The sequence below is a fragment of the Semicossyphus pulcher genome, unplaced genomic scaffold, assembly GCF_022749685.1.
Source record: "Semicossyphus pulcher isolate SPU_LCO1_2020_fin unplaced genomic scaffold, fSemPul1.0.p SCAF_16, whole genome shotgun sequence".
NCBI lineage: Eukaryota > Metazoa > Chordata > Actinopteri > Labriformes > Labridae > Semicossyphus > Semicossyphus pulcher.
In genome coordinates this window covers 23,494,133-23,506,201 of record NW_027211670.1, presented here as the reverse complement: position 1 = coordinate 23,506,201, position 12,069 = coordinate 23,494,133, and the positions used below count along the sequence as shown (strand labels likewise).

At 43.4% G+C, this 12,069-nt stretch overlaps 1 protein-coding gene across 1 annotated transcript in view; it reads left to right on the top strand.

The window, feature by feature from the left end:
* Positions 1–446: 446 nt before the first annotated feature.
* Positions 447–12,069, top strand: part of myo1d (myosin 1D) — a 145,555-nt gene continuing 133,932 nt past the window's right edge. Inside the window, exon 1 of the mRNA XM_069664302.1 lies at positions 447–603. Coding sequence (XP_069520403.1) covers positions 509–603 — 95 coding nt within the window. The 5' untranslated portion in view covers positions 447–508. The remainder of the gene's footprint in view (positions 604–12,069) is intronic.

Sequence of the window (12,069 nt, the reverse complement as noted above, 5' to 3'; positions counted from 1 at the left end):
GCTCACTCACAGAGCCTTTTCTGACCAACACCTCTCCACAGGGCGGGGGGCGGGGCTTGGGAGAGGCGGCTTCGATCCTATTGGTGGATGGTCGGCCGGGACGACAGGAGAGAAACTCCAGGAAAACTGACGGAGCTCGCGCACGGTGTAACGGGACAAGGATACTTTTCGGCGTCAAAAGGGAAACTTTGTATGGAAATGAGGATATTTTGGGATTATTTACTCTTTTCAACAGAAAAACCGGACTTATAAGAGAGAAAAACGCGTTTATCATCATTTATTTACAGTTGATTTTTTGCTATAGTGTATTTTTGAGCAGTTTTCGACTTAATTAAACATGACAGAAATTACACTTCGAGGAATTATAATGGGCATCAACCACACATCTTTCCACTGAGGAGAGGAGGTGCTCAAAGGAGCCCGCCAATGCTCACCTTCTGTCGGCACTTCAAAGCAAGTTGTTGAAAACTAAATTCCCTCGCGCTACAGTAAAGGAAAGGTGGCAAGCATGGCAGAGCACGAGAGCCTGGAGTTCGGAAAAGCAGATTTTGTGCTTTTGGACAACGTGTCTATGGAGGAATTCATGGCGAACTTAAAACTCAGGTAAGCGGGTATTCACCTTTTTAAAAACACTGAATGAAAAGGACAGGCACGAGGATGAATGTGGGGAGAAAACTTGTAACCCTTCAGGCATCTTTCTATGATGTCCAGCCGGAAGTGTTGTCATTTTTAGTTCCTCAACAGGTGCTACCTGGCTAATTCAGGTGTATTTTTCTGTTGTGTTGTTCAGCATTGCTTCACAATTACAATATTAGAGCTTAAATGTGATCTGTTATTATTTTTTCGCTGCACCTGCGTTTGAAGTTTGACTCACGTGGTAAATCGCGTGTGTTTGAGCTGCAACAATAAGCCATTTGTATTAAAAGTTGCAGGACAGACTGGGGTGCATTCATTTGATACTTGCTGTCGATCAAACCGGTAATGCTGTTTAAAAAATGCACCGTAAGACTCCACCCAAAGCTACACTACACACATAGTATTAGCAGCTTCTCGTGCAGCAGGTTTCTATCAGCTGTGTTGTCAGTGGCTCCGTGTCAAACATGATGTCAGGCGTGCTTTATGAATGGAGGGAGCAGCAGCAGTGTGGGTTAACGTTTCAGACGGGCTGTGGCTTGGAATCAGTTTCCCCGTCTCGGCCCTGCCATCTGTAGCCTGATGAAAGTGAAAACTGATCCCTCATGTCTGTTAAAAAGCGTTGCTTCTTTATTGGGGGGCTCAGCAGGACTTGGTGGTACAGTCGATGTCAGAAGGTTATAATTAGGGGAGCTTTTCTACAGTTGGATAGCTTTTGTTCCATTAAACCTGATTGCAAAGAGAGAAAGTTACCTTAAAAGGCCATAGGATAGAGCAGAAGCCAATAAATTAGGATAATATGCTGTCAAACTCATAACTAGGGACGTTTATGCAAAGAAAACACAAAAAGCTCACTCTGTTGTGGTAAATCTCTCTTAACTACCAGCCAAAGCTAGTTTAGGAACTGCTATATGCCTTTTTTTTCATCTTATTTATCTTTAACTGATTTTTATTTATTGATTTCTAACATTTTATTGTTTTTTCTGATGTTGTTTTTAGTCTTTCGAAACCATTTTCCAATTTTTATTTTCTGTCTTCTTTTTTTCTTTAGTGAAGCACTTTGAGCTGCAAGTTGAGCAAGAGTTTTAGATAATTAAGTTGTCAGATTTATTAGCATTAAGGAGGACAATATATTGCTTTGCTTTGTGGAAGTGGAGTGTCATATTTTGCCTGTATTTCGTGGTGACCGGATGATAGCTTGAAGATGATAACAAAGTAAAATGGTCGGTAAATTATGATGTCTTAAAGCGAGCCAACTTTGTCCCAAAAGCATTGAAAAGGACTCAGAATGGGCTTTTGAATAAGTTGTTACTTTGATGTTATGCTTCATCGGTTAAGATAAGATAAGACTTTATTGGTCATAAGAAGAGATGTTGCATAAGTTTGAGAAACAGTTAACAGTTGTCAAGCTCTACTGCAAAATATGAACCTAAACAAAACTTTATGCATTATGTTAGCTACAATATTTACATCATGCACATGACATGACTTGGGTCTTGCGTACATAATCTATTATTTTTTTGTATTGTTTCATTTGGACCTGGTTTGCATTTTCCTCTAAGTCCATGCAGACTATGGTATTTACGCTGTACGGCTTCAATGAGCTCTCTCTATTGCACTCGCTGCATGTTGGGCCTCTCCCCATGACAGGTGTATTTCTTTCATCTCCTGTGTCACAGTTCTGCACCAGGTGGATTTGGGCCTTCACGGTTTGTTTTTTAACCTGGTGGTGTCCATCTTAAGGCAACTCTCAGGACCCGGTCCTGCTCCATTCTCAGCACATGGCTGAGCCATCTCAGACGTCTGTCTGTCCGTGTGTTTTCTTTGCTCCTGCTACCTGTTTTCTTGTCCAGTTGGTGGTTGGAGATTTTTCGTTACTGGCTGAATTTTCAAGCTTGTGAAAGTACATTTTCCCTGACACCCTGCCAGTAATCTCCTCTAGAGTAAATATTTGGGGGATTTTGAGGACGCAGGTTGAAGGTGTTTTCTCATGTTTGCTTGCAGGCTGAATGTTTTCCGTCTACAGCCAAGCAGAGAGAGCGCTACAAAGCCTATATGTGTTTACAAGAAGGATTGTCCTTTACACCAAAGTGTTTGTTTTTCTTTTGTTACCTTAAAATACAGAAAACAATACACTATAATACTTTTAAATCAACTATTAGAAGGCTGCATTCCAAAATGTTCTGACTGTTAGCTCTTTCTTTATGTATTTCATCCTCAATAAAGGTGCCTGTAAATATATTTATGAGAAGAAGATCAATTAGACTTTGGCAATCGTAGCTGCAAAATAAACCTTGTGGTGACACTGATTCGTCAACTACTGTTTCCAAAGTCAAGAACGAACGTGAAGCTTATTATATCTAGAGTTGAATGATAAATTGCTCTGTGGCTTTATTAATAGCTTACAGTTTCCCTCCTGTAAGTAATCATACAATGTTTGCATGTTCCTCTTGCTCATGGATGAGTTGTTCTTGTGCATGCTTCATGGAGGACCTGGCAGCTCTGGTTAACAGTGTTTTTGCAGCCATACCTCTTTAATTAGATAATCTGCGGTGCTGCGGTGGTGTCTGTACAGTAGCTCTGGCTGCCAGACAAGAAGACCTGAGACAACCAGACAGCAGCAGGCCTCATTTTCCCCACTCTGTCCCATTTTCTGTCTGCTTGTTTTCCCTCCAGCCAGACAGCTCGGTCCGGAGATGGCGTGTACAGATTGTTATTTGTAGAAGGGTGTGACCAGCCAGGAGTGCTTCCTTTTTGCTCCTTTTCCCCCCGTAGTCTGAGTGTGTGTGCCTGAATGGGAGTGAACCACTTGATCCAGAGGGAGCGAGGCATCTAATCGTCTCCATTTTTCCTGCTACAGTTATCCAAGACATGTAGGTCTGTGGCACGTCTGCACATCCCTCCTGGGCGTGCTTTTTGCTACATTTGGGACCTGAGTCACAGTTAATGCCTGGCATGATGAAAATGGCTTACTGTGGACCAGAACTCCCCTTTAGACCAACTTAAAGGTATAATAAGTGGGATTTTTTTTGTCAACAACATATTCAAACTGGGCCCCTCCTCCTGGGCTCTTCGTCACCAGAAGCTCACTCTCACTCTCTCGTGCGAGAACAAGCCCACCCAGCCGAGCTAACACCGACAGCATCACGGTTACCTTTGCTCAAGCATGCTAACCGCCGGTTAGCTTTGTCCTACCCAGTTTGAGGCACCTACCTGTCCAACAGAAAGAAGGCCATGTTCGCCGGTCTGAATGGGGCCCAGTTGCTTATTTGAACCACTCCCACACTCACCTGTTCGCTGTGATTGGCTCAGGGAACCACGACAGCGCCCCTCCTGAAAACGTCCCGTGCAAAGCAAAACAACAGAACAGATGCAGAGGGAAGGGTCTCACAAGGGTCTGCACACACACTCACTAACACACATGTATAGAGGCCTATAAGTGATGATTTACATTATATTTTAAAAGTCTATATTTTATTTTTCTAGGAAAATCCTGCTTATTATACCTTTTAAGAAAGTACTGTGTGTGCTTCAACAGACAATATCTTTTTGGTCAATATTGATTCAAGATATCAAAATCAATTTATCGCCTAGTCCGAGACCACTTTAATACCGAATCCTGGTATTAAAGTGGGTCAAACACCTCCATCTCTGACTTAACGACTCTTCTACTTGTGTCATTAAATACTTGCTTGTGCAGGCGGTAATCGAGCCCCCAGCGGCTGCATGTGAGCCATGATTTGGGAAAGATTGCCTGTTTCCCCTCACTGCGGCCAGACGTGGTTGTCCAAGTTGACATTTACTGTGTTTGACTTGAGGCTGAACTTTGTGGCCTTTTCCACAGAGCCTCCCAGTCTGTAAATAGAGCCGTGCAGATGCCCGCTCTCTTTGCAGAGATCTCTGGTTGGATAAAAGTTCAACCCAAATTCTTTGTAGGCTCTTGGGAATTTGCCTGATTTGACCAGAGAGCAGATAAGACTTGTTGAACCAAAACTGAGCGACACAGCTCATTTCACCAACATGAGTTTAGTCGGGGAATCATCTGATGTGTGATTAAAAATGAGTCATGCTCGGAAACCAGAGCTGGTTACAGACTGAGGGGAATTATAGTATCAAAATGCATTTATTAAAATCTGTGACTACTCCCTTCTTCTCTAAATATATATTTAATTGATGCCCAACAGAATGTTGTTAGTCAGTCATACTACTTTTCTCACTCTCAACCCGTCAAAAACTGCAGCGTAAGGGGTCGACTGCTTCAAATATGACGCTGTATGTTCTCCTCTCAAAATCATTGCTGGGCCCTCCTATAGCTCGTTGTTTTGATGTGGCATTGAAGTCAGTTAATGCAGTATAAATAGTGCAGAAGTCTGCTTGTGGTGGCGGACTGAGGCTGTGGATCGGTCACATAAATAACCCACGCATGCACAGGGAGAATATGCAAACTCCACACAGAAACCGAGCGGCAACCTCCGCTGTTGAAAAATGAAGCCAATGCGGAAGTGCAAAAAACTGCAGTTCCTCAAGTGGCCACTTGAGGCTCCAGAAAACAAGAAATAACATTACAGCAGATGGAAAAATGCAAATTTTTACAGCTGAAATAAACATGTTTACAGCCTGGTACAAAAAACAGTTTTGTTATAAATAGCTAATTTTATTGTTCAGGATAACTGTACGGGGGGTGAATTTTTTTTATAACACACCCGTTTTAGTTATATTAAGCCTTAAATTATAGGGGCCGGCTCACTTGATTGACAGGTGGATCCTGCTGGCTGTCTGCTAGACGTCAACACAGACACACAGACACTGAGCTTAACTTCACCTGTTTGTGTTGTTGGAGACTTTTGAGGACAAATAATCTCTCTCTCTGGATTTATGGAACTCTATGGCCGTGCAAGAAGTCTGAGCTCCAGCTTTTCAATGAGTTATATGTGAGTATAATTGTATTGCTATATTTATAGCACTAAAGAGCAGGTATACTGTGCTCGCTTTAGCTGCTTGTTAGCCTGTTCAGTGTTTATCAAACATTTATTTAATCGTCAGCCAGTAAATAGAAGTCCGCTTTTCCCCGGAGAGATTACAGCGGACGGTAGTTACAAGAAGATCGGTTATTTTAAGTTCGCTGCCCTCTCACCGGGCGAGCGAGCCGCCAGTTCGCTACTTCTTTAGTCTGATAACTAAACACCTGCAGTCAGTCACCGTCACAAACAGAATCTCCTCCTGCCAAAGTTAAACTAGCTCATTCATTATTTATACAGTCTATGGCTAATAACCGCTAGCTGCGCTGAGGAGCATATAGCGTAGCTTCATAGCCGTAGCTGGCTGATTCATGTGGCCTGCCCTTAGAGCTCAGCCATAGGCTTAAGCTCGTTCGCACACAGCCTCTTTGCCCGTCTCTGGATTAGCCGGCTCTGGCATTTAGAATATGGCGACCTCCAGCGCAAGCACAATTCGGGCTTCAAAACGCTTCTTCAGAAACCAATGGGTGACGTCTCTGAGACTACGTGCATTCTTTATACAGTCTACGGTCTGAACTTGGATCCGAATGAGGAACCGGGAACCAGGAATAGCTGTGAGCCTGCAGCCTTTGTTGCATGTCTAAAATGTTCTCAGCAAGGCATTTTTTTAATACAAGCGATACTGTTTCATTTTGAAAGTCTTAGCATAGATTGCATATTTGTTTTTGCTAACATGATCGTGGAGGCCTGCACACTCAAAAGGGACATTCAAGGGGTGCCTACATATTTTGACGCATGGGGCATTTCATGTTATGAGGCCTTGAATGAAGATCCCCTCTTACTCACAACCTTAACCTGTCTAATAATGAATGAGATATGGCCAAAATAAAGATCACAGAAAGCTACTTCAGAGTTACAGTAGTGGGCAAAGACTCTCTGCATACTGTAGGTCAGTTAGTCCTGTAATGTGCGTCTCCCAGCAGCCAGGCCCAGTTTAACTGCAGCTGAATGTCTTTATAAGGCAGCGATGTTTTGTCTGTCCCCTGGAATCCAGAAAAAACATTCCTGCTAAACTGCTCCGTGTTTCCCAAATAATTAGGGAAGAATTTTTTTCAATTCTTCTTATGACTGTGCGCCTGAGACTTAAGTTTGAAAGACTGACAGAAGTAACTCAATGCTAACTTTTAATCCATTTTCATGCAGATGAAATCGGTCAGGAAGACTTTGACCGAGCTTTACAGGAATGGATGTTTGTTTTAATCTTGGGAGTGCATGACGGGTGGGGCTTATATCCTGCAGCAAAACACATTCATAGTCCAAATATGTGCACTATTCAAAAGTCAACACCGTCTGAGCTGACCAGATGTGATAGGCACCAATATTTGGTCCATAAACTTACAACCAGAGGATACAAGTTCCCGGCTGAGGCCTGCAGTGGCCTAGAGATAAAAGGACCTGTTAAACAACATGTCTGAGTTTGTGCTGAAATTCTGAAACCCCCTGTCTGTTTGACTGTAGTACCCGCCTCGAGTGATTTGACCTTTGAACCCTTCGATGGGGAGTTAAAGTGGACTCTGAACAGGAAGTCTCCAATAATACGGAGCAGGATTTCCCCTCGCCTTTGCTCCTCACATTTCATCGTTTCCTGCAGCTCCTCTGTCGGTGCAGATGGTGACATGCATTTAAAATGCTAAATTGCTGGGTTTTATTCCTGAATGCTGTGAAGAGTTACTTAACTGACGCTGCAAGGCTTTGAAGTTGAACGGTGTCGCTCTATTTCTGGTGTTTCCTGGATTTAAAATGACTTACATCTGCTGGTTCAGGAACAATGCGTCTCCTGTTTTAACAGCTTAAACTGCAGGTGGACTGAAAGAGGTGTGGTGCAGAAAGAGACAACCTGACCTCTTTCTCTCTTTCGTTCCTGCAAAGTAGAGAGAGGGATCAAAGTGTCTCAGGTAGAGTGAACGTTGTCAGGGAAGGTAACCCAAGGTCAAGGGTCAAACTTTGTTCTCCTGTGGTTCAGTAAATGAGTCTTTCCTTTGAGTGAAAGCACAGGTGATACTGAAAACATTGCAGGGTTGCAGTGGTATGCTGGTTTCATGATTTATCAGTGTATGGCAATTTGCCGTCGTCGTACTATTTTAATTTGCTTGAACACGGTGAAACACTAACGCCCCTTGCGGTTTGGCGGTTAACCGACGCCCCGCCCTGAATATGTTTTGTTTTTTCACTACAGCGCGTCCCCTAGATGGTGAAACATCATCGACACGAGTGAACACAGCATGAGCGGTGTAAAGTTCGTTTCCTTAATTGTCGAAATAAAATCTGTGGTGACGAGCGACTTGTTATTGTAGCGGCTAAACTAGCACAAGACTGCACACGGGCTCATCTGCCCCGATTAGATGCACCGAGGGTTGAAACAGTGGTTGAAACTGCTCTGACAGCCTGGTTACTTTTAAAGATTACTGTGATTTTGTTGTTCATAATGTATCATTCTGTAAGGATGAGAAAGATGAGGTGCTTCCCTGGGACGTTTGGATGTGCTAGAGACGCTGGACGCGTACCTAGCAACATCACTGGGTCTATTTTTAACAAGACTAGCTCAATGTGCGCTTTTGTGGGCAACGTGTTACAAGGAATGTCCTTATGAGGCTGATGACAACGTGTTTGAAAGCAGGTGCATGCTGCGGACGTAGGTGAGGACAGCGAACGAGCAGCCCCGCCTACTCCCCGCACAAAGTATCCAGAGTGTCCAATATGCTTCATGATCCGCCGTTGTGATGTCGCAACTCTCTCTCTCCAGGGCTCTGAAAGTACCGTCACTCAGTCAGTTACTCCGTCACACACAGACTCGTGTGTAGGGCTGACCCCGGCGGTCAGCCAAAAATAAAAAAGCGGTGATGACGCTCACTCGGTCCACCCCGCGGTTAGCGGCATGTGGTTACCATGACAGCCCCAGCGGCACGTACATACGTCAGTCTTAAAAAACTGTTTCACAATTATCATGTCATCATATCTTGTGAAATTCTCAATAATGTAAAGCATTTGTTCGAACTCTTCTTTGTCATGACACAAAGTATTTTCTGAGACGTTTATGTGACACACAGTCCCAACATTTGTTTATATGTCAGTGGTTCCTTCAAAGTAAAAGTTTTGGCATTTGGCAAAGACATATTTTTAGCCAGGGTGCTTTTCTTAGCTCCAGCTCATATATTTGCTTTTGTTTTATGCCTTTGTTCCTTTGCCATAAAACCAAAGTCCGGGTGCAGAACACACACAGCTGTGACTGACACGTTCACCCTGCCACGGAGATGAAAATGGGCGAAACTGTGCAGCAAATACCTCTAAGAATATTTAATCCCAACCCGCTTATTAAAGTTTTTTCCGAGTACTGCTGGTCAGTGATTTGCAGAGAAATATTTATAGATGAATACTAAGATAGACGGTGTGAGCTTCCAGGGCGTTTGCCCAGCAGTCAAGGCAGTGCAGTGTCAGTTAAAATCACAGGCTTACAGGGTGGATTGTTGGCCAGTTGTGCGTGTTAAATATGCCTCTTTTCTGTTTGCAAGTTTGCCTCAGCTCCTTTGGATGACAGTGAATTAGTTTGGAGTCTCCCCCGAACACATTCATGGAAGGCGTTTTTGCCTCGGAGGCCTGCTCCCCTGCAATCCAGCAGTGAAAAGTCCAGTCTCACCGCAGGAATTTCCATACGAGCGTCTGTAATCTGAAACACATTACCATCCTTACATAAACAGGGGCTGTGCCTGTGAAGCTGTGTTCCCCTCTAAAATAAGTTCACCAGCTCTCAGAGACGTCTCATTTGTGGACTGACTGAGTTGGCAGGCGGGGTCGGGAGCAGAGCGTTCGGCACAAACTTTTACCACCGTTTATCCTTTTTTAGTGCCGTCGTGTCGTCGTTTCTTGCACTTTATTTTTCCACTGCTTTCAACATTTTCTCTTTAACTTACTATGTTATATGTGTGTCTTATATATGTTTTCTTGAGCAGCCTACTGACTCAAATGTGTCCATAGCATCAAGACACAAAACTATTGTAACAGTAAAAACATTTTTTCCTTTCCGTCCTTTCCGATCTTAACCAGATACATTTGTCAAATGTATTTCTGAGCAGTTTACAGACTTCTGCTGCTATGGTCTCCATGTTGGTTTAAGAACTAAGGAACAACTTTTAAATAGACCTAGAACATTTTATAGGAAGTGAGGTTTGTGCACATCCGTTTTAAGCGTCTTTGTACAGGGCTTCATCAGAAAGTTTGCATCCGGGGAAAAAAGTTGTTGTGGCTCCCTGTGGGTTGCACAAAAACTAATAAATTGCCTCGAGTGATGTCACTTGAGTCAGTGTCTGTCGGGTTCTAGTGCTGCGTTCCAGACGACTTGGAACTCGAGAACTTCCCAGTAGAAATTTCCGACTGCCGACCTCAGAGCGTTTCACGTGCACGACGCCACACCTAAATAAAAAACATGGGTAGCATTAATTTTTGAGGACGTGCACAGCCGATGCGTGGCAGCCATCATGCGCATACAAACGCGTAGTTATAAGCAAGAATATCTCCTGTTTCAGAATGCAAGTTTGAAAATGACCCAAATCTGCGACTGTGGAGTAAAAAAGAAGTTAGGTTATTAGACCTCTGTATCCTGCACCTTACCTTTGTCCTATGCTACATAAGGCTACATTAGCTGCTATCAGCATAACACACCTGTATCTCCCACTAAACTGTTGGTGGTTGAATCGCACTGTGGGTAATGTAGGCGGCAGTTTTTTACACTGAAGAATAAGTAGAGCATAAGTTGAACATTTTCAACAGACCTATTTCTCTCTATCTTAACTATAATTAACTTAATAGCCCAATTTCCACCTTTGCCGTTGGCTCTGTCTCACTCGAAGATTTCACGTTGTTGGTGTCACACTAAAGCTGTCTGACTCTTTATTTAACAACCACTCACATCCTCTGTCTGCAACATTAACCCCAGACACAACTTCCCAGAAGCCTTTTCTTCGGCCCACACACACATGAGACACGATGCGTTCATGTGCAGCTCTTATCTCCGATCTGAAGTAATGAGTGTTTTTCAGACGGCGTGTTTGGGAATCCCAAATGAAGCATGATGTGACTCAGACGGCTGATGTAGCATGTGTGTGTTTCCTTTGTGTGTGTTTGTGTGTCCCAGGCTGTGATGTCATCCTCGGTTCCTCCTGTGTTGTATTGTTCTCTTGTCCACCTGTTGGAGCCGTGCCCTGAGCCGATGTGGGGGTGGAAACGCTTACTCACTTTCACAGCCAGCGCCTCACATCACTCCGCACACACACACACACACAAACACACACACACTGGATTATTTACAGCCACTAACTTATGCACGTTTAGTCCCTCTAGCAACCTTAAGACATGGGTGGAAAGGCACCAAGAACATAAACAATTTCTTGTTACTTTTCCTCTATATTTACTACTTTTTACTTCTACTTTAGTACATTTCTAAAGAAAACAGAAAAGCTTCTTTTCAAATCAAGATGTACATTTCAAAAACATTTGATAAGCTTGTAAAAAATACAAAAAAGCAGTGTCTACTTGTGACTAGAGGTCATCACGGGTCCAAAATTTCGTGCCTGAGCACAAAGAGACCCGGAAATGTGTGACCCCGAACCAAACCGGACCCGTCTACCCGGCGAGGAAGGTGTCCATCTTTACCGGCTCAGGCTCTAACCTTTCTCTGAACCTCCCGTCAGTCAACTCCATTTTCCCCTCTTAATTGATATATTGTTGCAAGTTAAATTGCACGTAAAATGTGGACCCAAACCTGTCCATGTTCCCCCTTGTCACAGCTACAGACCCCTGAGTTAGCTGTTCTAATAAAGTGTTTTTCCTCGCCTAAAGAAGATTACATACAAAATAATATAAAATAAATAAAAAGCATAAGAAGAAAAAACATCAAACATTTTAAGTGTTTCCACTCCACAAGATATGACTCCTAAGAACTATCTGTTAACCTTTGAGAGGTCTCGAAACCCCTGGGTCTGATGATCATACTTTTACTGCACTTTACTTTAGCAGACGTTTAAAAGCAGGACTTTTATTTTGTAACGGCGTCGTTTTGGTTCTTTTCCCTCCACTTCCTCTCTAAGAATAGATCTTTGCTCTGTCGTAATAAATCCTGTTGTTTCTGTCCCTGCTCACTTTCCTCCCTCTCTTCTTTTGTTCTCCGTCCATCCGTCTGTTTTTGTGCTCTTCTCTGCCCTCCTTTTAGCCCTGATAGGAATCATAGCGGCTTCCTGAAATAGCATGTTGAGTAATGTCTGGTTCTTCTGGATCGGTTCATTTCTCTTTTCTCTCTTTCTCTCCGAATCCATCCAGTCATCCCTTTTCATAGCCGAGCCCAGATTTTAACAGCAGCCGCCGCTGCTGGCCGCTGTGTTAAAGCATAAACAGGCTCTGAAACGCTTTTTAATGTGACTTAAATGAT